This window comes from Rhinocladiella mackenziei, assembly GCF_000835555.1.
Source record: "Rhinocladiella mackenziei CBS 650.93 unplaced genomic scaffold supercont1.7, whole genome shotgun sequence".
Lineage (NCBI taxonomy): Eukaryota > Fungi > Ascomycota > Eurotiomycetes > Chaetothyriales > Herpotrichiellaceae > Rhinocladiella > Rhinocladiella mackenziei.
In genome coordinates this window covers 691,539-715,963 of record NW_013550598.1, presented here as the reverse complement: position 1 = coordinate 715,963, position 24,425 = coordinate 691,539, and the positions used below count along the sequence as shown (strand labels likewise).

Genomic DNA, 24,425 nt, shown 5'->3' with positions numbered 1-24,425 from the left:
GATCGAGTTTATTGGTTGACAGTATCTTCTGATTGGTCAGCTCTGGCGGTGTGGAAGATGGCCGCGATGGCGTGCGGCCCTTCATCACTAATGGCGCAACCGACATCGCCAGCGACAACTTGGCTGCAACAGCATGACCAATCGTCCGTCCACCTCACCAACTTCCTGCATCTCTAGCTACACCGCCCGACATATTCTCAGTCTACCGCCGCCGTCATCTCCTTAAATTTCCTCCATCACATGGTCTTGAAGTTGCTGCAAATGACCAAAATCAATACCAAATGTCGGAGTATCGATGCCGATATCCGCTGAGGCGTCTGCGACGATCCTGGCGCTTCTTCCTTCTACCACCCATGACTGTCCCGCAGAGCGCATCTCATCCAATCTCTCTTGCAGACGCCCGCATCAAGTCCCCGGACTGCTCCTTTCTAGTCCCAACATGTCCAGATGAGTATTTCCTAAAATGTTTTCACTCGCTCAAGATGACCTCCTGTCACTTCACCTCTGAAACTTTGTTCCGTACGGAGTCCTCCATCCCTCGAAACTCTGTTTCAACGTGCATCAGGGCCTAGAGAATGATGCGAGTTGTTAACTAACACATGACATATATTCGTTATGTGTAAAGCTTGCAGTGGTTTTTCACTCACTCTCTCTCTCTCTCTCTATATACGAGCTCCAGTGATAGGAGTTTTCGGTGATTGTCTGTTCAATCGGTTTAGTGTTTCTGTTGAGCCAAGGTTTTTATTTTCCTTGGTTGAATCTCAACGTTGCAGATCCAGAATTCAGTCCCAAGTTACTCATTTTCTGTGACAACAAACCTCTGCTGATCGCGCAGGGAGGGTCATGATTCCAGACCAGAAATGACGAACCAACTAACGACGATACGAATCATGAATTACGACATCAACATGAAGACGTCAACTACCACGGATGTCCCTCTGGAGGACTCCGACTCTGAATCATTTCACTCGGCCATCTCGAGAGTGCCAAAACGAAGCTCCGAACGTCGGATCAGCCAGAAGCAACCGAAAACCAGCCGATATGTGATAGAGTATCAAGCTGGGCTGAATGAGACACAGCCGAGACCGAGCTCCCAAAGTAGTGGCGACACCGGAAAACTTAAGTCTCGACCGTCCTCGAGACGATCCCGGAAGGGCTCCATCACAATACCCAAGCGGAGAAGTAGTTTGGCGAGGAGGCCTTCCCGGAAAGATCCCGTAACGTTGCACCGGCAGAGCTGCGAGCTTTTCTCTTCCCTCGACGAGATGCTAGCGTTGAGTCGAGACATTACTCCTCTGCCCAGTGTGTCGAGTTCACGCACGACAACAGGACATGCGTCCACCATCGGGGAAGAAATCCCTCGTCCAGACGCCGTACAGCGAATGTATGTGCGAATAGATGCAAACTTGGCAGACTCTCGGCCTCGAAGTCAATCCCAAAATCATTTTTCCGCACCTCGGAGCTCCTGCTCGCACTCGCTTCCCACGGATCCGGTCCTCAGAAACAGCCTGGAAGCAATTTCATACACTGGCTCGACTCCTCGCGACAGCACCAGCAGTAGACCAAACGGGAACAGGCCTGCACCTCGGCCGGTATATAACACGGTGATATCGTGGACCTCTGACGCAACGCGACGCCGGGAGTACGCGAAGATCGATGCTGCTCACAGTGGAGTGCGTGGCTTGCTGCGGCGCGTGCTACCTCGGTGTCTACACTCTGAGACTGCCAGGAGAGGATTCTTCACGGGCACTTGTGACGGTGATAGTGTGAGGCGGTTCCGAATGGACGTCCCGGACGAATTGGATGATGATGTGAGTGAGAAGTTCCCATTTGACGAGGCAGAGAAGGTCGGTGATGGCGATGTGGTGGAGGGAATCGAGCAAAGGCGAGAGCGGGAACAGAAAGAGAAGCGAACAAAGTCAAGATGGCGGATGTGTTTTTCAATGATCGTGATCTCCAACAGTGAATTGAGCAAGCGAGCGTTTTGAGGGACTCTTATCCGCATTTTCTTTGCTGTGCAAATGGGCTTTCAAGATAATCGAATCCTTACTTAGCCGGCCAGGAACCACAGCTACTGGAAGGGTGGGCTGGGTATTCAGATTAGTATTTGGGCCATTGTGGACTCTATGTAGATCCTACAATACCAAACACAAGTCCACGGTGACGCATCTAGCGGGATATCATACCCGATAATGCATTGAACAAAACAGTTTCGTTCCCTGCTGGCCTTACTTAACCCCCTTTCTCTCACTCGATGTGTGTTAATTGGGTTCCGTGGGACAATGTTTGTGCGTCGTTCAGTCGCAGCAGGCCGGGGAGCCTGGGAATTTTGAATCAGAAATTGTGATTTCTGCTCTGAATTCTCTGGTGATCTCTTGGTGGGCCCTTTCTTTGTGCTTCGAGAGCCCGCGGTTCAGCCTTCTTCAACCATCGAGCTGAGTGGCTTTCTTTCTTGAACCAGTGGAGCTTGACGGCCTCTCCTTAGTCAGTTCGAAGCCGGGACGACCGTCTCTTGAGACTTTGGTGAAATATCAGTCACCTCCCTTCTGGCCGTGGTGACGATGCGGGTAATGAAGGGCTTCGAATGTAGCTACTCTGCATTTGGCCGTCCACAGGACCCTCTTGTTGATCACAGGTCGGTGCAGGGAAGATCAATATCTGATTTCCTTCTCTCGTCATCGTCCCCTTTTTGGCCGCTTCGTATTCTTCTGAGCAAGACAAGTCCCAATTCAGAGCAAATCGAAATCATCCAACTTCTCACGGTACTGCAAGACCTGTCTCTTGACCTTGCTGCTATCGACCCAGGTGACGAAATCTTCCATGCCTCTTGACACTAAGAATGCCGGGTCCGTCACTACTTCTGTACCGACGCGAACATGCCCTTGTTCCACGAACTTGTGCGCCGTGCTGATGTGTTCGACCATACCAATCCGAACCATCACTACGCCTAGCCTGCGTCTACAGAAAGCGGAGACCGTGACATCGTTCTCGACGCTGCTGAGTCCAGCACCCTGTCCGCGATTTTGCTTCAGGAGGCCGATCTGGTGCAGTTTCTCCAGCATGACCGTTTCCATCTCGACGCGGTAGGGGTCTGTAGGGTCCAAATTGGACAGGAGGTGTGCGAGTTGCCGTAATCGTCCACATAGAACGTTGTACTTGGAGTAGTCAAGCGGGTGAGTGAGATGGTAGCGACGGCGGACTGCAGCTTCGCGGTGAGAGGGCCCGTCAGACTTGTAGGTTATCAGGTCAACTTTTCGCAGGAGTCGGGATTCATGGTGCTTGAGTTTGCGGACCATGATGGGAATTGGGATTTACTTTGACAACCGAGGCAGCGCGGGCGGAGAGGGATCGTGATGAAGATTCTTACAAAAACTTGGGAAGTTAGAACCGCCCAGATCGTAGCGCGGGGATCTTTGACGGAAAATGGCCAACCAAGCGTCGACATGGTCTGTCGCCCAGAAACATCTTCTTCGAGCCCGCAGCCTCATTTGTCAGACATCGACCCCAACGGCCCTCGTCCCCTCTTTTCCCCGTCAAGGGCTTTGATATCAAGATGTTCGATTTTATTTTTGTAGGCTGCTACCCTGAATATATCGTGGGACACACAAATCCCATGCATTGGCTTGTTAGAAAAAGTTATCAGCTATTTTTCCGTGGAGGAGCAAGATGGTTGATTGTGACTTGCTTCAAGCGGGTCGAGTTCGCGACTCTTTCCAGTACCCGGGCGGCTTTCCCTAACGATTTCAAATCCCAAGACGACTTGTAGAGGTTAATTGGATGGCTCATCTCGCTCCACTCTCTAGCCTTTGTTCACAAGTTTGATTTGGCACTCGTAAACAGATACGAGAGTGAAATCACAATCGCATAAGTGGTCCGGAAGGCAACTTCATTTAGTCAGCAGACTGTAGACGAGGGGGGAAAGTCCGCGTTCGCCTTGTTTATATGTACTAATATCGAATGGGCTAACCCTGGGAGCCAGCCCCTCTGAAATTGAGCCCCGAACTTCTTGCTTCATACTTTTTCAGATCTCATCTCATCTGGTCATCAAGTTGATACCCTGCAGTTTCCTCCGCTGTTCCATCCTGCCCAATATCGCAATCATGAAGGCAATTGTGATGCATGGTGAGCCGGGAAGGGCATCCCTCGTGACCGATCGGCCGTTCCCCAAGCCCCGACCGGGCTACGTCTTGGTCGATGTCAAGGCTGTCGCCCTGAATCCAACTGACTGGAAACATATTGACCGAATCAACACCAAAGGTTGCTTGTCAGGTTGCGACTATGCCGGTGTCGTCGCCGAGACCGGCTCTGGCTACTCCAAGCCATGGACCAGGGGAGACCGAATCTGTGGATTTGTTCACGGAGGCAATATGTTGCAATCCGAAGATGGGGCCTTCGCTGAGAGGATTGCCGTCAAGGCCGACATCCAAATGCGAATCCCAGATTCCATGTCTTTCGAAGATGCCGCCACCCTGGGAGTTGGCGTTGTCACTTGTGGGCAGGGACTCTTTCAACAGATGGGTCTGAATATGCCCAGTCAACCTACCACCGAGGGCGAGATCATACTCATTTACGGCGGAAGCTCCGCCACCGGTACTCTGGGGATTCAATTTGCAAAGCTGTGAGTTTCCATGCCGACTTGATCCGTGCTGTCTGAAACCGACTGCAATCATAGAGCGGGGTATACGCCCATTACCACATGTTCCTCGTATAACTTCGATCTCGTCAAATCTCTGGGGGCCGCCGCTGCGTTCGATTATAAAGACCCTGGTTGTGTGGCTCAGATCAAGACGTTCACCAACGGTGAGCTGAAATATATTTGGGACACCATCTCGTTGCCCGCCACGGCCGAGTTCTGCGCCGAGGTCATTGCACCCGGAGGAACTTACGGTAGTATTCTGGGGGTGAAGTTTCCCCGGGATGACGTGAAATGTACTTTTTCCTTAGGATATACCGCCGTGGGGGAGCCTGTTAAGAAGCCCACCACCGAGAAACTGGACAATTCAGCCGACTTCGAGTTTATGAAGAAATGGATCGAGGCTGTCGAGCCGTTGTTACAACAAGGTCGGTTGAAGGTTCATCCACCCAAAGTGGGCCGTGGTCTGGAAAATGTCCTTGAGGGATGTGATCTTCTTCGAAAGGACAAGATTAGCGGACAGAAATTGGTGTATACTGTGTGAAGTCCAGCCCATGGTTGCCTAGCGCGAGGGATTCGAGAAGTAATCAAACAAAAATTATTCCAACAGAGGACAATATTGAGTCGTCGTCAGCATGTGCTAGCAGCTCGGAGTCCCGGCCTCCTAAAATTGAAATTGGTACAGTGCTGAATTCAACGGACTAGTTATAGACAAGACAATCAAGTATTGAACTGAACTCTGTTTGCTGTTCGATACGGCCAGACTTCCCCACCACTTCCTTCCAGGCGATTGGAGATGGCCCAACTAGGTGCCAACCACTCCCCCCTGGGCTTCGTCGGTAATAATATGTCACAGCCCAATGCACTATCAACCTTTTTTTCGCTGCTTGTCATCAGCTCCATGACGTTGACATTCCGCCACGGCACCATTCCCAACTTCGCCGCGTGGCGCTCTACTTGGTTGTGGTACTGTAGGTTCATTGTTGATGTCAGGCCCCAATGATCCTCGGGCAAAGGAATCTCGTTAAACCCATGACATCCTAGCAGGGAACAAGGTTGTGTGCCTGTTCTCGTCATTCCTCCTAGCCACGCAACAAACGAAACTTTGGGGAATGAATACTTGACCTCTCCTCTCTTGTCCATCCTCCCTCAAACTCCTCCATTCCACCCACCAACATGTCGACTCAAATTGCCACCCCGGAGACGCCTGCAACAGCCCCCGCGCCGGTGGCCAATGGAGATGTCAAAGTGCCCGAGATCAAGATTGAGACTACTGCCTCGAGCCCCCAGTCGATTCCACTGGCCGGACAATTATTGACGGGCAAGCAAGAACACTATCTCAAGCGAGAACTCATCTCTAGGCAGGTCTATAGCGAAATCCAAGAGTTAAACAGTCCGACCGCCCTCCAACGGTTCGGGGCCCCCTTCCGTTCAGAATATGGCGAAGTCTCTCCGATGGACTCGGAATTGCCTATCTTGCGTTACATCTTCGTCAACCATGTCCGCAACTTTCCTTTCCTCAACCAGGCCAAAGAGAAGGAGTTCTGGCAGGACAAGTTACAGGTCTTTCTCGAGTCATTCGCCAGCAAATATATCTCGTCCTCAGAAGACCGGTTAGAAGAGACGAAAAGGCGGAAGCTTGCAAAGAAATGTGAGAAGCTGGTCGAATTGATGATGGTGTCGGGTGTACCGACTGCCTCCGGATATGAGGAAAGAATACGCTTTTCCGAGATGGAGGTCGTAGAACGGGGTGCCAATGAGCAAGGTCTCGTGGTGAACATTCCCGAGGGCAAGTACATCAATGACTGGGATGTCAATGTGGCCGGTGTCCGGATCACTTCGGTGAAACGCACTGTTCGCTACCACCAGCATGCAGAATTCTTGATTCGAGTCAAGAGGCCCAACCAGCCTGAAGTATACGTTGGAAGACGATATGGCGAGTTTGCACGACTGCACAAAAGACTCCGAACTGAGATGCCCGGCAAAGTGCTCCCACCACTACCGAGAAAGAACAAATCGTCCACGCTTTCATCCGTCTTGCCGGGGGGTGATGACGACACTTCTTCGCTCTCTTCTGTCTCTACCCAAGCCAGCGTTTCAGACGACACGGCCAGAAACGTGATGGCAACGCATCGACGTTTCAAGTCCAGCAATTCATTGAGTGCCAGTCCGGGTGTTGGGACACCGGCGGGGCGGTCGTCGCCACGACCTAGTCTATCCAGGGACCGAAGCCCCAGTCCGCAACCTATTCGATTGCATCGAGAAGACCAACGAGTCTCATTGAGGGCCTTTTTGAGAACAATCCTTCAGAATCCCCAGATTGCCGAGTCCCGGTCGATCGCTGACTTCCTGAGTCTTCAACCCATCCACCTGAACGAGGAGGAGCTGGAAGACATTGATCGACGCAAAGAAATGGATGCTCGGCGTCTGGAGGAACAAGAGAAATTCTACAACATTGCTCGACAACGAGCCGCGGAGCTCGACGTGTATATGGAGAAATTCCGAAAGGACATCGTCGAGAGTAACGGTCTGACCAAGCTCTTTGCCGAAATTCGAACCAAGGAGAAGCTGGAGGACTTGAGTCCCGAATACAAAAAGTTTGCGGAATGGTTGAGGATAGAAGTGGCGGCCACGGTTTATCATTTGTTCCTCGCCGAAGACAATTCTCCCGAACTGTTCGCCCAGGCGAGACGGATACACTCTCTGGTGCCATATACGGTGTTGAAAAACGTCATTCGCATTGCGAATCCCGCAGCAGTCATGGCGGGTGTGTTGGATCTCTTCTTGGCCCAGCCATTCGGCGCGAGATCGCTTCTGCAACGAATCTTTGCGCAGACTCTCGCCGATGGCATCCGACAATTCCAGAAATCAATCGACGACCTGATAGCGAAGATTGGAGACCCGGGATTGACGAGTAAACTCAAAGCATTTGTGGACAGCCCCGAAGAGATCAAAAATCTCGTGCGAGAGGAGGCACGCGTGGAAGCCGTCGATATGGTGGTGGCAATCCTCCGATCCGAATCAATCGAGCCCGAATTGACTGTCCCACAAATCCAGCGGGTGTTTAATGCTTGGGTGGCATGGAACAGCGCCGTGGAAAATGACGACGAAGAACTGAAGCAGGGAGCTGAGACATTTTCTCAACTCAAACAACTTCTGAAATTGATGACTCGTCAACGGGATAAAGCGATGATGGCTGCGATGATCGAAGAGCCCACTACTTTGCAGCTCTTCCGCGACTTGTTCACCATCTTCTACGAACCTCTGATTCGGGTTTACAAGTCTGCCAACGTGTATAGTAGCATCACCGACTTTGCCCAGTTTGCCGACGATGCCATCAAGACGGTGGAGGTTGCTCAGCGGCAGGACGTATCGGCAGATCCAAACCAAACCGTGCAAAGCTTTATTGACCTGTGTGCGCGACACGAGCACAACCTGTACAAATTCATCCACGAAGTGCATATTCATGACAACGGTCTTTTCACTGCATTGATGGGCTGGATAGAAGGGATCTTGGAGTTTCTGCGAAAAGGCCCGAAAGGAGGGAAACTCGACATGAACGCCATCTTCCGAGGAGCCTTGGACATGGGCATGGTTGACAAAGAAAAGTGTATCATCGAGATCAACGCATTGATCAGGTGGCAGCAGGCTCGGAAGAAATGGCACAGCGACAAGACGAGGCAGAAGATGGCCGCGGAAGGGACCACCCCGGCAGAAGGCATACCAGGAATGCCGTCGTTTAGGAGCAGTGACTTTGGACTGCACGAGGTACGTCTCTCCGGAATTGTCGCAGGCCCCGGGGAAGTGTTATCTAACGATACTGGTTCTTGCAGGCAGATCTCATGGATCTTCGAATCTCGGACGAAGAGGACGACGAAGAGAGCGAGGATGAAGAAATCGAGGATGATCTCGATCCCATCCACGCTGAGCGGCGGAGACGGCGAAAAGCCCAAGATCGCCTGCGACGCAGCGCGGGTGAGCCGGTCAAACCTGAAGTCACGGAAGTGTTGAAGTTGAAGGAATCTTTCCTGGCAATGTTGCGAGCCGTATTGAGCGAGTGAATAATAAGATACCGCCAACACAATGGGCCCTGATCTTGGACCGTGCCATTGGCTGACTAACACTGGCACTTGACGGGGTCCTAAATAGACGAACGAGCCCGCATGTGATGATTACGAATGATGAGCATTTTATGTAGACACCCCAAGGTACAGGTTACTTGTCGACAAGGAAAGGTTTACTTGCATGGCCTGCCGCACAGATTGCTGGCAGCCTCAAGGCGACCACCTCTTTTATTTTTTTCTCCCTGAACGTACGGCATGTGATACGGAGATTTCCCAGCCTCATGAACACTACCCTCTGCAGATACAATACGGAGTACGTGATTGGCACTAGTAGTACTGTGCGCAGTGTCTCGAGAAGCCAGGCAGACAATTGCCGTGCGTCATCAGTTTTCATTCGAGAGTGGTCTCATGATTTTCCAGGCTGATCAACGAATCAAAAAAAATTTCGCGGGAAAATGTGGCTGCTTTACATCGTGATTGGTAGGGCTAGGAAATAGGCGGGCGCGTAGGACTGATTTTCAGCGTGATGTGCTTGATTATTGGCTCCCTGGGGTGATTTGACATACCACGCAAGGAAGACTGAGGATGGAAATGAGCAAACGGCGAGCTGGCTAGGGAGGAAAACGCTCCAAGAGTGAGGCAGTTGGTGTTTTGTGTCCGAGTCCCGTCTGCCGGTGCAGTTCGAGGTGAGGAGAGCAAGCTGAGAAGTGGGTTGAACGATCATGGGCACTAAGTCGGAGAGGATGGCCTGTTTGAGCGAGGAGCGGAGGGTGAGCACCAGCCCGAAACCCCTACGCCGTCAATCCATGCGTCATCTCATAAGTCCTGCTCAAGGCCCCCGTCTCGTAGTTTCGTCTGTGAGTGTCTTCTGCATGCAACGCTGTTGCTTACACATGAACGAGGGTGTTGCACATCTGCCATGGGCACCCGAAGACAAGGATTCGATGTAAAAAGGAGATCCGATGGTAGAGGAAAACTTCGGAAGAGGGGACGAAACAGGCGGGAGAACGGTGGGAGGGTCACATGACACGGGAATCCGTAGGTGAGTGAGTTGGATCTTTTTTTGACTTTCCTTCTGCCGGCGGGGGCTCTTGACCGAAGTCACGGTGTCAGTCAGTATCCTTCGGTAGCCAGCCCAGCCCCTGTCAATGCTTGGGGTCCCTTCCTGCGCATTCCACAGCACGAGCACCGGGAGAGCTCTCGGTCGTATTCGCATCTCTCTCTTCTTGATGTGATTCCGATCGTCATTACAGAGTATGGATGATACTATGCAATGTCCAGTATTGTAGATACCAACATGGACGAGAGGGTTGTCAGCGCAGGTCACGAGGCAAGACGATGGTTGGTCTGGAGGAGGGAGCAAGCGAGGGAGCGAAAGGTGGGAGACGAGAAGTCAGAATCACGCAAGTTTTTTTAGGCACCCGCGGTAAGTTTTGGACAAGCGACTGCTCTCCACTTTTTGTGAAGTGATTTGCCATTGGGAGGTGCTACAACCGGTTAAGGCAGGTCATACAGCGCCCCTCTCGGTGGCTGCCCGGTTGGGTGTTCGGCTAGCGATGCCCGTATGTGAGTAGTCGGCCCTCCCACAGCCAAAGTCTCATTCTTCCACTCTTTTTTCTTCCTTTTCACTGCCCTTCTTCTATCCGCCCAATCGCTCATCGTTTCAACTTTCTCTTTCCCTTGTTGGACCCAATCATCTCCCCCATTCGCAAATCCTCTTCACTGTTCTACCATCCACTCATCATTCACCTTTGGCCCTCTCCAACCCTCACCATACTCGCTGCGCATACGGACGCCTACGCAAGACATTTCTCGCGTGGGTCTCGTCTCATCACTGACTGCCCACAACCCAACTGGTAGGGCGCCCAGAATCAGCCAAACCCCCAGCCTCATCTCATACGCTCACTGCTTACTCGCCCACCGAATCACCTCACCGATCCTCCTTGCTCTCCGCCCGGTACCTGTTCCTGATCGCTCTTTGATTCGACTGCTTCCCTTTGCACGATCCACGTTCCTGGTAAACCATCACCACCTATCAACGGCCTTGCTGTCTTCAATACACGCGCGACCATTGATATCATCAGGAAAGTAGAGCCTCGCCGCGTCAAATACCATCTACAGCATCATAGCCTCGACGTCGGAAACTACCCAGCTCCCGGGTTTTTGTGCATAATAGTAAAATCGGGCCCGGCTACGCGCGTTGTCGCTGTGATCTGTGATCTCATCAGCCGAACAAGCCCATCATCCAACCACCACGTCAAGGCCAGCACAAAAAAGCCAACAAAACACACAAAGCCGGCGAACGCAGCAGCCATCATCCCAGCCCAATTCCTGCAGTCCACCATCCGCGGCAAACCTCCCGCCCTCACCGCTGGCAATCACTGCTCTACACCCATCGCCGACAAACCCCGACAGCCCGACCGCAACTCCAACTTCCATCTCCATCTTTTCCCGGAACCACGCTACCACGGCGCTTCCAACTACCGCACATTACCACTCCGTGTCTTTTGTCACTTGTCGCATTCCATCTTGATAAATCACTGACGGTCAATTGATCAGACAAGCACATCACCTTTTCGACAAACACGCGTCGGTATCACTGTCGCTGTCGCAGAAATCAATCGCGACTGCGGCGGCGTGCATTGTAGATAAACCCCGACAGCTTCGTTTAGTGCGCAGGAAGAATTTTCCGCAGCTTCACACCTTGGGCACGAACTGCGACAAACTTCAAAACAGCAATTCTACGCCTGCTTATTCCGCCGCCCCAAACACCAAAAAAAAAAATAAATAAAAAAAAAAAGGCCAAAGCCAGCCCAAATCTGATTATTACAAGAATAGATCCCAGCTCGCTTTTCGCCTTCCTTGTGGGACGGACTAAGGGTGAGTTGCATGACAAAGTTGCCAACACATCAGTGCATATGCCTCCAATGGTTGCTACTCAATCATTCCCACTCGACCTCCTCCCCCCAATAATCGTCTCGATCGTCTGTCAGAGCCAATACTGATTCACTCTCTCCTCCGACGTAGTCTAGCAATCGAATCGCAGCTTACCTTCCTTTCCGCCCCTCGAATCAATCCCTCTCTGTCGCCGCAATTTAGCAAAACCAAAACCCCATCCAAACTGCGCGCGCATCAAGCTTCTGGGAAACGAGAGAATAGCCGGAAAAAAGGGAAACCATCGACAAGAAAATCAGGCTCAAAAGAGCTGGAAAAAAGAGTCTCTCAGAAAGTGACGTTTGGGTCAGGCATCTTCATCTCGCGCGCCACCACTCTACAGTAAGAGAGAAAGTGACAACTCATCAAAGGCGCTACGCGAAGCCCAACCCCAGCTTTTTGCTGCAAAGAAGCCCAATCTGAGGCGAGTTCAACCGGGTGCCAACGGCTGTACTCGACATCTCGCCTCATTTGTTGAACTTTTTTTTGTCGATATAGTGGACCGCTGGTTCTATTGTTCAACTCTCCAGAGCAAGACTTGTCGCATAATCTGCTCCTCTGGCGATCAAGGTCAGTATTGGTGCTTTGCTTTTGATCCAGTGACCGGTGATTGCTGCACTAGCTACTAACGCGACGAACCAGGCTCCCACCTACAGCCATTAGACCCTCCTATCAGAGTGTCCAGGCGCCTCTTTCGCAACATTTCAAGGCACAAGCAGCCCCGAAAAGACCGCCTCTCAGCTATCACACATTACGCCTGGTGAGACTTCTTAACATAACCTCCCCAGCTTAGCCTCCGGAGTCCTGCGTCTTCCCGTACGCGCGACGGCTTGAGGCGACCAACAAGTAACCCTACCGGCCGCGAACTTCTTTCCTTTTCTGCAGCCCTAACATCCATCATATCAGAGAGAACGATTGCAGACCGTAATTCGTACCCCATGATGGAATATCCTCCACAATATCAGCAACATACTCAACATCCTCATATGCAAGGCGGTTATCAAACGTCGCCTCAGAGTGCCGGTCCCGGTTCTCTCCAATCTCCTTCCGGCCCTCAATCGCATATGCAACATAACAACCCCAATCAAGCCTCTCCCATTCTCCCTTCCCAAACCCAAAACCATTATCAACCTCAATCGGCCGGTGGCGTTCATCAATCAATGGCCTATCCACAATATGGGGTGGGAACTGGGATGACACAAGGTTATGGGATATCGCCCACTCAGGCTGCGGCGATGGCTACTGCGGCGGCATCAGGTTAGTTCACATCTCTCGCAAGAGATTGTCGTAGAAGTACACTGGCTCATCGGAGATCTACAGGACAAATGCCGCCATTGCCTTCCACAGTTTCCATGCCGCAGGCGTCTCAAATGGGTCAACAGAGGCGTATGAGCCAACAGATCACCAGCCCTCATGGTCAAGTCTCTCAGCCGGTCATGAATCATAACATGCCTAGACAATCTGTTCCTCCCGCCATGCCTCCTCCTCAACAACCTGTTCAGGCTCCCCAAGAGGAAATTGTCGCTGGAGGCGCTGAAGAATCTCCTCTATACGTCAATGCAAAGCAATTCCACCGCATTCTCAAACGACGGGTGGCTCGACAGAAACTGGAAGAGCAGTTAAGACTTACCTCCAAGGGTCGGAAGCCTTATCTGCATGAATCCAGACATAATCATGCTATGCGACGACCTCGTGGACCTGGAGGTCGATTCTTGACGGCTGATGAAGTTGCTGCCTTGGAAAAGGGTGAAGGTGGTCAAGGTGGCGAGAATGGTACCCCGGCTACCAAAAAGACCGAGAATGCAACTTCCGGCACCAAGAGAAAAGCGGGAGCTGTGGATAATGAGACACCCGTGAAAAAATCCAAGGTTGCTAGCGAGAGTGCAGAGGAAGAAGATGACGAGGATGGCGAGGAAGATCTGGGCTGAGCTTGATCCCCCCTTCCTTCCCACCCATCTCGACCAATTTTTCGGTTTTTCTTCCTCGTTCATTTCTCCTTTGTCTTGCATATCCGGGGGTCTGCCACTTTAGCAAGCGTTGACTTTGATTGATGATGGGAAATCATGGTCCACTGGCTAGGAGGTCTTTTTGATTCGAAGCAAGCTTGCTGGTCTCGCTGGAAGTAATCATTTTTATCACCTTTCCTTTGTTCATTGACATTACAGAGAGATACGGGCTCACGCCAGGACACGCAAACATCATCGTCACATTGACGAATCGACTTTCCTTCCGCCACCCTCTTTTGATGAATGGCGGGTTCCTCTCATCTCAGCAACCCTCGAAATTGCGACCAAGTCCAAATCAAGATACCCGCACCATCATCCTCTCTCGCCCCCCTCTCCCCATCCAACTGTCCTTCCCAGATTGCAGACTGGTTTGAAACCAAATTGTCGAAAGTTTTAGCATTTTGTGCCATAAAAGATATGGACAGATTCCGCCGCCGGAAATAATCCACAGGACAGGGACTCTACCACTCAGACATGACATTGATGCTAGCATCGATCATGATCATGAATGGAGAAGCCGGTCAGGAGGGTTCAAGACTGAGATTGAAAATCCTAGAACAGGGAATCACCTCACCGTGAAGGAAATAAGGGAATGGAATAAATGGCACAACATTCTTGGAATAGGAGGGAATTTGACATTATCGCAAGGCGAGAAAAATGGTACACCAGGCAAACACACCACCACGAGTGCACGCGCACCACCCGCACTTTTCTTTTTCTTTCCCCTTCAATTCAAACATATTGGTTCATCGACTGAACCCCTATTTGGTCAACTGCTACGGCAACTTTATTCACATCCATCCTCAACTCCACGATCGTTGAACGCCCTTAACGAATTTCCTTCACCGTCTGTCTGATCTGTTTGAACAAATTGTTTGCATGCTGTGGAGGAATGGAACAAACGGAATATTATTACGTCTCGGAGCAGGAAATACCGAACTCGGTTTAGGTAGTTTATCTCAAGAGAGCCAAGAGAACCAAGGGCCTTCTGCCAGGTGCAGTTTGGGTCTCTTTTCTTTTCTATGATGACTACCGACTACCTTATTTCTTCATTTCTCATCCCCAAGAATCGAAATATTTCTCTTAATTTTCAATTGCGTTATGAGTCATGACGGTGGACGCATGGGGGGTGGAGAAAGGAGAAAGAGGGCAGGGCCTGAAGCATCCATGGACATAGGAAGGGACTTGAGCATTGAATTGGGTCAGGGATAATGTGGTAGGGGCACGGGGTGTATGGAAAGAGCATGGCCACAATGGGATAGGGATAGGGATTCGGAACTGGAGAATGATCTACTACTACTCTTCCACTCCTACAAATTGGTTTTTCCTTTCTCAGAGGAGAGGGGTGTGTGCAGGACACTTTGGGGGAAGAAAGAAGATGAGATATGAGAGATTCTTTGTACAGATTGGCAGATTGGAGCATGGAGCTCGAGATAGCCTCGCCTTTTTTTTCTATTAGCTTTCTTGCTGCGTTTATATTTCTTTTAATTGGATGCTTTTGCAAAGTTATTCCTTCTAAAGCACGATGTCGACCTCCTTTCTCTGCGGCTGTGTTGAAAACCGGGAGTTTTCAAACTAAGGGAGGAGATACCTGAACAAGGAATCCTTTGTAGCCTGATCTCTGGTGATTGGCTCGAGGCTGAGTTCCAAGATTACCCATGTTCCTCTCTCTCATATTTGAGCGCTTGAGCGATGAGATCCGAATATTCAGCTTACTGAGAAGATGTGTGATCAGATATGAATAATCACTTTTGAGCAGGCAGGTCCTCTGACTCGGACATTGATATTTTTTCTTGGGTTTTTGAATCTTTGTCCAAGACATATGATGTGTTGGAGATCTGGGTATCATCTCCTGTGTCTTCGCTGATGAGCCAGAGACCATGTCAAATCTTCCGCTAAATCATTTGCCTGGGAGCCGGCATCTTTGAGCAGTCAAATTCTTCCTGATCAAGTCCTGGAGTCAGGAAACAACACAGACCTACCCGTCCACCGGTGGCTAAGACGTATATCCATTCTTTCTTACCGCTCTCATAACCTCTCGTCCTTGTCAGTTGCTTAATCCCAGTCATCATCGCCCTCAACGGCAGCCTTCTTTCCTATCTGCCTAACATCGTCCCCTTCACTATCTTCATCTCCATCCTCATCTCCTTCTTTGGCAATTAACCGAACGTCCCCCTCCTTCATAGCGCCCACATTCATCAACAACCCCTGAACATCCTTCAGACTAGTCTTCGTCCCATTCAACTCTCTCAACGTAACAACCTGCCTCATAATATCCCCGTCCCGATACACCAGGATCGTCGGCGTGTTTCTCTCCGGATACCCCTCAATACACAGCTCAGCCTTGATCTCGCAGAACTTGACATCGCCAAACTTCCTGGCCGCTTCTCTGAATACTTCACCCAACACCCTGGATTCGACGTTACTTGACGACAAATGAACAAGGATGAACGCCTTGGAAGACTCCTCCGTGACCTCACGCGCATACTCAGGCTTTGAGATAGGGTAGACGTGCCCGTACACACTGGATTTCTGTAGTGACGACAATTCAGCGAGGCGCTTTGCACGGTATTGTTGCAGAAAGGACTCGTCTTCTTCGTCTTCGAGCGCGGCGAGGTCGTCGAGGGTTTTATCTTCGAGACGATTTTCGTGCGCGCGCTGTTGTGCTTCGAAAAGTGCTTCTTGGATTAGAGGTTCGGGATCCTGGGGTTTGGGGGGAATGATGCCGTGTTTTCGAAGGATGTCGTTCCTGCAATCAATCAATCAATCAATCAAAGTTTGATAACGGTATGCCGTGATTGGAGGGAAATTTTGTATGAGAATCTCCTCGGCTCTGGCATGAGAAGGAGATGGAGACAAACCACTCTGTATCAGCATTTGGATCGTCCACGGGGACATTGACCGGCATATCCATTTTGATTTTTGATTTTGGCTTTTTTCTTTCAAAATTTAACCATCAAATTCTTTTCGAAGTCTTTGCCCGTATGGCATGGCCTATGAAGAGAATAGCCCTCGTGTGAACAGGAGACTTGGAATATTGGTCGGAAATTTCCAAGAGAAGGACAGGAATCAGTGAGAGGGAGAATACATAGGAAATGATACTAATCAAAGGGATAGTGAGTGGTTGACATGACGAGGCCAGACGAAGAGGCTCTCAAGATTAGAAAATGTGATTGGCAGATGGTCGCCCCACTGAATCTTGCTGCCTTTGCTCTTTGCAATTCAGGTCAAAGTCGGCGAGCTCGTAGATTCTGAATTCGCATCCTTTACCCGACGAATTCGTAAGCTACCAATCGAATCACAGGGTGGTAACATCATACCTACAGCACCGTCTGCCCTGAGTGAAGAAGACGCCACATCTTTCGTTCAGTTCACCAGAAGATGCGAAGTAGAAGTTTCCAGCTCATGATCAGGTGTGCATTCGAACAGTCGACCAGGAAAGAGTGTTGAACTCATACACATGTATTGCTTATGGAGATGCTATGCTATGGAAAGAGTACCTGTTCTATCTACTAAAGACCAAGGCCTGAGCCGTATGGTGTTGTTATCAAAGTGAATAACAAAGCCGGCCTTCTCGCATAAAACAATAGCCCTCCTCCGTAAACAAAGCCAGATTGAATCGCTCAAAATGTGATTGTCTTTGATTCAGCCAGATGTGTATTGTGTTGGGGGATCGGGGGGATGCTGAGGTCTTGAATCATCTCGTCGTGCCCATCATCGGTGGAAGCCTCCAAGGCCAAACCTTGATCCAGGTCTAAAATGCCCAATTCTCATTCACGGACTTGATCGCCCACTCGAATTTCTCGCGGAGAGTCTTGGAGAAGAATTTCTCTATCGGCACATTGAATTTCTTACTGAACACCACCGTCAATCGAGGATCGATGTAGTTCTGTACACATGGGGTCAGTTATTTGGTCACCGTCAAATGGCGGGAACTTACAATCTTGGACGTCCCCAGTGCCACCTCTTTATTGTTCTCCTTGTCCTCCGCTTGGACGGACATGGTGGCAATTCTAGTATCGAGCTTCTTGACATTCTCTTCCAACTTTTCAATGGTTGGAGACTTGCCCTCGGCCTCGACCTTCTTCGTTTGGTTCTCCTTCTTGAATTTCTTTTCCAGCTCTTTGGCCACCTCTAGGCGCTCTTCGAGCTCTTTGTGTTTCATCTCCTTTTGGCCTTCTGCTTGGAGTTTTTCGTTCTCCTTTTCGAATTTCTTGGTGATTTTGGCCTTTTGTTCTTCGACCAGAAAGGCTTGATGCTCCAAGATCCAGGCCTCATCCAAGTCATCCGGCAATTCGAAATAGTCGGCTCCCTTCTTCTTTTTGATCTTCGGATCAATATCCAGCATCATTTGCTTGAGTCGCCATTGCTGGTACTTGACACCCTTCAGTCGGTCACCCAATTTCTCCATTTGACCTGCATGGCTGGCAGCCACTGTTCGCTTGTGATTGCAAAGGATTGCGACCTTCCGATTGGCGTCATTGTAATCCTTGATCTTTTCATGAATGGTACCCTCAGATTTCATTTCACTCAATAGTTGTGACATGGTGAAAGAAGCATTGTAGGTACGGAAGACTTTGGCGGTCAACCCGGGCATATAATTCTTGAGGTGGTTGTTGAGTTGAGTTGTGGTCAGACGGTCGAAGACATCATCCCCTTCCTTCTTCGGCGGTTTCTTGAAGATTTTCAGGTTCTTGAAGACTTGAGGGTCCACTTCAAATTCCTCATGGAATCGAATACTGTCTTTACCCAAGAAATCAAAGATGACGGTCGACGGAGCCCTCAACGTGATATGCTCATATTTGAGTGAACAACAACCCACGGTATCTGCTTCGTCGTCACCTTTCTCATTGCCGGCACGGAGGGCAAACTGATCGATCAGGTACATGGCAGTGGCTTTTTGCCGATCGGCCATCAATTCGGATTTGAGATCTTTTCGGTAGTCTCTTCGGATTCGATCAATGTGCTTCTTGAGTTCACGAGCCTTTTCGAATTTCTTGTAATCACTTTGACCCTTGACATCGGAATTGGCGGCAAGCATCACATATTTGTAGTTGCCGTTGATATTTTCTTGCCACATGGCCAACCAAGTGCCTTGCTTGTCATGCTTGATTTCTTTCCATCTGTGACCTTCCGGTGGAGGAGGTACCTTGGCATCTTCACCGATGTTGATCGTGATCTGCTCCGGCATGACTCTGGTTTTGACCTTGCCGGTTTTGGGATGTTCACCTCGACCCCGGAACAGCGCCGGAGGTTCGACCCGGAAGTTACCAACTTTCTGCTTCTTGCCATCCCAGATACAGTACATGTAGGGGGCTTCGGCAGCATCTTTGGCAGCCTTGATCGCCTTCTTTTCGGCGGGTGGCAAGGCCCTCTTGGCTTCTCTTTGCGCATCGTAGTATTCGAAAATCGGTCTGAAGTCGCACTTGGCAAACTCCTTGATGGCGACTTTCTCCCCCTTCTCGTCGGTGGCACCTCCCGTCTTTTTGAGCATGTCTTTGAAGTCCTCGAAGAAGTTTTTCTGGAACGTCGGATTTTCCACGTTGTGAGTCGAGTTGAGCATTGAGCCAAAAAAACCCGCCACTTCCTCGGCATCGGGATGCAAGGTAACGGGAACACCATCGTATTTCATCTTGACATTTGGGGGAAGCGGTTCGTAAGGAGGGGGGAAGACAACACCATTGTGCTCTAAAGTTTCCCACTTATTGGTTCCGTCACCTTTTGTTGGGTCTTCCCACCATCTCACTTCTTCCTCTTCCTCTTCTTCGTCCTCGGGTTCCTGAGTCTCCTCCTTCTTGACAGCTTTCGGCGTCGATTTCTTCACGGGTATAGAGGACTCGGCTTTGACCTTTGGGGATGAAGAGGCAGGGGCTCGCTTGGCCAAGGGTTTGTCATCATCACTCAATTCCTCCTTTTTGACCTTGGTGGTGACTGGAGTGGCCTTCTTTGCCGGTTTCCCGGCCTCCTTCTTTCCTTCTCGGCGAATTTCCTGGGCTTGTTTCTCAGCGACCTTCTCAATTTTCTGTTTCTGCTTGGCCAATTTTTTCTGAAGGGGTACATCCGAATCCGACGACTCGCCAATCTGAGCTGCAGAAGCACGTGGAGGCTTGGTGACTACCTTGCCGTTGGTCTTTGCCTTGGAAACAAGAGGAGCGTCGTCGGAATCTGATTCGTTCGTCACCGTCGTGGTAGTCTTTCTCTTTTTGCTCTGCATCTTTATCAGCCAAATTGACCTTCAAACTGAAGCGGGAAGATGTGCATACTAGTGGTTGATCGTCATCACTGCTTTCTGCCTCGGCATAGGATGGTCGCGTGAGAGACTCTCGGACCTTGCGCTTGGCCATAGCAGCACCGTTGGTAAGATTGTCTTTGGGATCTGTCATCGGTGTGTCTTCCAATTTCACATCACCATTCGCCATCGATATGCCAGGCAGCACCTCTCCATTCGTAGGAATTTGCCGATCCATTGTAGCGTCGACCGAGGAGGGGATCTTCGAAGAGGAGAGAGGAGAAGTGACTGTGAGAGACATTGTCAGTAATGCTCGTATTTGTGTCTGAAATCAACTAGGATGTTCAAACGAATTCAGCTCGGTGGATTAATTGTGCAGGATAGATCGTACCTCCGTTTGTGCCATGAGGCCTTCTTGACCGAGCGAGGGGCATATCGTCGTCCGAAGAAGCCATGGTGCGCGTGTAGAAGGAAACGCCACGGAGAGAATGACTTGATCTCAATTGAAGGGGTGGAGGAATCGAAACTGGAGGAGGGAGAGGACACGTCCAAGAGGTGAGGTATTGAATGGACCTCTCAAACGTGCCTCGGAGCCTCGGAATGATGGTCGAATTTCGAGGACGACGAGGGCGATAACGGGCGTCAAGGGAGAACGGAAGAGAACCGAAGGTGTTGTGGTTTGATTGAGTAACCGAGGGAACGGACACAAGAAAAGAAAAGAAAGACAGAAGGCAAAAAAGAGGGAGAAGTTAAAAAGAAATGGGATGGGTGAGGCCGAGAAAGACGTGGAAGCCAGTCGCCGACCCTCTTTTGAAGGGGAGGGAATTGCTCACAGACGACAGACGATCAGTGTCGCCAGAGTCAGCGCCAGTGCCTTTCTGCCTTTGCTGCGGCCTGTGGCCCACCGGGTGAAGTTTAGTTGACTGGTAGAGTCGCAAGGAGCACGATCCTTAACCACTGACTGAAGAAAATGGCAGCGGCACTATTCCTTGTCAGTTAAGAAACGGTCTCTCTCCAGGCAAAAGAATAACGCTTCACCCATTTAGGACTAGTGCAGCCCCAAGCTCGCCAGCTTCAATCGGACCTCTGCAAAGTTCACTTGGCCCCCTGCGAATCTCCTCTCTCCCCATCCATCACCCTCACAGTCCTGCTCATTCACGGCGTCGTGGTCGGCCAGTCTACTCATGATGCTGTCCAGAGCTGTGAGACCTGCCCTCTGCGCCGGCAATGCCGCCTTCGCCAGGTGAGCTCCCTCCGACTTACGAAATCCCCTCAAGTGCTCGACGAGCAGACAATTCCCCCCCGTGAATCCGATGCTAACTCATCTCTAGAGCGGCTGTGCCTCAAGTTGCCGGCTATGCCACGTTGCGAGAAATCGAGAGTACGATCATCAGCCGTATTTTCCCCATCCTGGCACTGATCATCTTCAGGTCGTCTCAAGTCGATTCGAAATATCGAAAAAATCACCAAGACCATGAAAATCGTCGCCTCCACAAAGCTCACTCGTGCCCAAAGGGCCATGTCTGAATCCCGAACTTACGGCCAGACATCAAACCAAGTTTTTGAGGAAGCCGAGACCAAGCCTTTGGAAGAGAAGAAAACACTCTTGGTTGTTGGAAGTTCTGACAAGGGTCTCTGCGGTGGCATTCATTCCGGCTTGACGCGGACCGTTCGGCGAATGCTAGAGACGGATCCCAATATGGACCTTGCGGTGATTGGTGAAAAGTGCAAGTCTCAACTTGGTCGTTCCAACGCAAAGAATATGGTCTTGAGCTTTGCTGGTATCGGAAGAGACGTTCCCACCTTTGCTGATGCACAAGCCATTGCGGATCAATTGATCATGCTACCGGAAGACTACGCAAGCATCAAGATTATCTACAACAGGTTCATCAACGCTCAGAGCTATGAACCGGTCACGATTGAGGCATTTTCCGAGGAAGCAATTACTCAGTCTCCTAACTATGCGGCATTCGAAATCGACGATGAGGTTCTTGCCAACCTTCGAGAATATGCTCTGGCCAATGCACTTTACTGGGCACTCGCTGAAGGACATGCTTGCGAACAATCCGCCAGAAGAAATGCTATGGATGTGAGTTTCGCTTTTCATTCTGGAGATTCTACACGCGCACTAACTAGCTCCCACCAGAATGCCTCCAACAACGCCGCAGACATGATCGGCAAATTCACCATCTTGTACAACAGAACTCGACAAGCCGTCATTACTGGAGAATTGGTGGAGATTATTACTGGTGCCACTGCCTCAGAAGATATGTAGGCGCGGTTTTGGAGAGAAGTTGTACATAACAACACACCTCTTTTCTTTTAGCCAATGGTGATGGAAAACTTGAACCAAATGTCATTTCATATGATTTCCCCCTCTCTTCCTATTCTTCGGCGGCTTGCTCACTTTACACAAGCTCCGTTTGAAGGCAGTCCTCGTGGGACTTTGCCTACGTGTTGCTTCGAATGGTTACCTTCTCGTTTGACACTTCAAGCGTACAGAAATATATAGAGCCGATTCATCGGTTTGAGGATCCTTGATTTCGAGGAAGCAATTCCCTCGACACGTCACATCGTTGCAACACAAATCATTCCAATGTCTTGAAACATCTCATGAATGGCCGGATTCGATGTGTCACATTTCGCCACCCCGAATTCAGAAAAGCCAAAGCAGACTCCTGGATTGACCACCCTCCGAAACCAAGCGCTATGAGCCGCAATGCATCATGTCTGGAAGCATCAAACGCCAGCGATATCAATCTATTGCACGGGCTTGGAAGCCGGCCTGATCTAGAACCGGGGACAGCCAATACTGATACTGTATACCAGTGTCTGGTCCATGACCTGATGAATCCGTCGAATTGCTCTCTCAAATTGACAGCCTATCAGATCTAAGTCTTGTCAATACCGATGCTGAGGCGGCTGAACCAGCAAACAGCGAAAATGTCGTCACAATGTCCCAGTTCGACAATGTTTCTGATCGCGAACCGGATCCATGTACCAGTCATCTACTGGCTACTGGGTCAGAGAGTGATGAAGGCCGATGAACGGTCCTCGCTGGACAATGATTGCCATCCAGGGCCGAGTGCAACGAACGCTTACCCTGCGCAATTTGGGATTGCTCGTCGAGTCAGAATAACCCGGCTACATGCCTCTACCAACCCGGGGCCAACCACCTCAAATAATCACCTCGCGGAATGAAAAAGTGACAGTCATGTCAAAGTACTTGTCCGCTCGATATCCTCCCGATCCAGAAATGTACGCCACTGCCCATGAGGAACGACTTGGGACCAATACCCTGATCAGAGATAACGGTGTCACTGACCATGCCGAACAATTGTCATTCAAGCCCCTTGCCTACGCTGGCACTGCTGCAATGGCTTTTCTATTTGTGACTCAACCTCGGTTGCTGAGTAACACATCCTTTGTCTATTGCTCTTCGCGCCATATCCACATATCGCTCGCTCCTCAAGATGGTGTATATCCCTGCCATTTTTGGTGCGCAATACCACGAAATAAAAAGTGGGAAAGCGTTCTCATTGTCAGCCTGCTGACCATGATGACACGTGTCGATTGGGTATATGCTTTCGAAGTCCTGGGCCATGGCGGTGAAGGGACATTCTATGGTCCCGTCTCCAAACGGCCGTTCACGCCCATATCCGTCGTCCTGCTGAGACCCGTCATCACTGCCGCCACTACAAGTATTGCGACTGGTAATGCTCTCGCTTGTTGATCTGTGTCTGCGAGGCATCTTCGCCTGCGTTCTCCTTTTTCTCTTTTGCTCTTCGCAAGGGTCCCGGTCATTTTCTGGGTCTCGCTCATATCGACCTCCATGCCGTGTGTTGTCGTTGTGACCAATTCTCTCGCCCCATGCATCGCACGAGCAACTCATGCTGCAGCTTCTGGATTGACGCCCATGTCGTCTGTGTTTATCTCTTCGGTCGCTGCCATCTCGCTGTTGTTCACTATTCGAGAACGATTGAATTTATAATCGATTTGGGTCACCATGCCGAGACGAATGGCAAGTTATTGTCAAAACGTGATCTTGGATCGTGTATGCAGCGGTACAGCCGATGTTGACAACAAGGCTGGCTGCCCCCTTTTCCTGCTCAGCCTCGCAGCATTCCTTCGGTATGTTCCCCTTCGCTTATAACCAAAGCCTTTGTACACACAGATCTCCTGGTCATCTTGGCATAATACGAGCATCAGTTCTAGCATTCATTTTCAAGAGAAAATAAGTGTGTCTTTCACAGAAACAAGGGTGGCTTTGACTATAATTACTTCAAGAAAAGCCCCTTGGTACGTGCGGAGCAATCTGATCATCTGTATTGATATTGATGTTGGACGACCCTTGAATGCCAGAGGCCGGCCTAAACGCCCTGGAGGTGTCATTGCCTATACTTAGAGAAGTCTGGTATGTGGAGGTCCCGGGGGGGGGGAAATGCAGGATGTTGCTTTCATGCCTAAGTAACTTTCCATTTTGGGTATCGGGGAATTCCCGACTCGAGAGAACTGTCTATTCGCAACAAAGGCGGTCCTTTGATTTGCTTAAATGTAAA

At 50.3% G+C, this 24,425-nt stretch overlaps 9 protein-coding genes across 9 annotated transcripts; 6 read left to right on the top strand and 3 right to left on the bottom strand.

Annotated features, from left to right (window-relative positions):
* Positions 1-908: 908 nt before the first annotated feature.
* On the top strand, positions 909-1,988 carry Z518_09081 (uncharacterized protein; the record flags this gene model as incomplete). The annotated part of the gene is made up of 1 exon (XM_013413038.1): positions 909-1,988. One exon carries the CDS (start codon positions 909-911, stop codon positions 1,986-1,988), a length of 1,080 nt encoding a protein of 359 aa, XP_013268492.1.
* A 741-nt stretch (positions 1,989-2,729) lies between these two features.
* On the bottom strand, positions 2,730-3,296 carry Z518_09080 (uncharacterized protein; the record flags this gene model as incomplete). Its single annotated transcript, XM_013413037.1, has 1 exon — positions 2,730-3,296. One exon carries the CDS (start codon positions 3,294-3,296, stop codon positions 2,730-2,732), a length of 567 nt encoding a protein of 188 aa, XP_013268491.1.
* An 804-nt stretch (positions 3,297-4,100) lies between these two features.
* Z518_09079 (uncharacterized protein) lies at positions 4,101-5,177 on the top strand (the record flags this gene model as incomplete). Its single annotated transcript, XM_013413036.1, has 2 exons — positions 4,101-4,618; positions 4,673-5,177. The coding sequence occupies 2 exons, from the start codon at positions 4,101-4,103 to the stop codon at positions 5,175-5,177; spliced, it is 1,023 nt and encodes a 340-aa protein (XP_013268490.1).
* Positions 5,178-5,809: 632 nt separating this feature from the next.
* Positions 5,810-8,694, top strand: Z518_09078 (uncharacterized protein; the record flags this gene model as incomplete). The annotated part of the gene is made up of 2 exons (XM_013413035.1): positions 5,810-8,401; positions 8,467-8,694. The coding sequence occupies 2 exons, from the start codon at positions 5,810-5,812 to the stop codon at positions 8,692-8,694; spliced, it is 2,820 nt and encodes a 939-aa protein (XP_013268489.1).
* Positions 8,695-12,569: 3,875 nt separating this feature from the next.
* On the top strand, positions 12,570-13,559 carry Z518_09077 (uncharacterized protein; the record flags this gene model as incomplete). The annotated part of the gene is made up of 2 exons (XM_013413034.1): positions 12,570-12,888; positions 12,952-13,559. 2 exons carry the CDS (start codon positions 12,570-12,572, stop codon positions 13,557-13,559), a joined length of 927 nt encoding a protein of 308 aa, XP_013268488.1.
* Positions 13,560-15,692: 2,133 nt separating this feature from the next.
* Positions 15,693-16,551, bottom strand: Z518_09076 (uncharacterized protein; the record flags this gene model as incomplete). Its single annotated transcript, XM_013413033.1, has 2 exons — positions 15,693-16,386; positions 16,499-16,551. The coding sequence occupies 2 exons, from the start codon at positions 16,549-16,551 to the stop codon at positions 15,693-15,695; spliced, it is 747 nt and encodes a 248-aa protein (XP_013268487.1).
* Positions 16,552-17,391: 840 nt separating this feature from the next.
* Z518_09075 (uncharacterized protein) lies at positions 17,392-20,321 on the bottom strand (the record flags this gene model as incomplete). The annotated part of the gene is made up of 4 exons (XM_013413032.1): positions 17,392-17,526; positions 17,578-19,845; positions 19,901-20,154; positions 20,258-20,321. 4 exons carry the CDS (start codon positions 20,319-20,321, stop codon positions 17,392-17,394), a joined length of 2,721 nt encoding a protein of 906 aa, XP_013268486.1.
* Positions 20,322-21,053: 732 nt separating this feature from the next.
* On the top strand, positions 21,054-22,141 carry Z518_09074 (ATP synthase F1, gamma subunit; the record flags this gene model as incomplete). The annotated part of the gene is made up of 4 exons (XM_013413031.1): positions 21,054-21,109; positions 21,198-21,247; positions 21,297-21,955; positions 22,013-22,141. The coding sequence occupies 4 exons, from the start codon at positions 21,054-21,056 to the stop codon at positions 22,139-22,141; spliced, it is 894 nt and encodes a 297-aa protein (XP_013268485.1).
* Positions 22,142-23,014: 873 nt separating this feature from the next.
* Positions 23,015-23,599, top strand: Z518_09073 (uncharacterized protein; the record flags this gene model as incomplete). The annotated part of the gene is made up of 1 exon (XM_013413030.1): positions 23,015-23,599. The coding sequence occupies one exon, from the start codon at positions 23,015-23,017 to the stop codon at positions 23,597-23,599; it is 585 nt and encodes a 194-aa protein (XP_013268484.1).
* Positions 23,600-24,425: the final 826 nt, after the last annotated feature.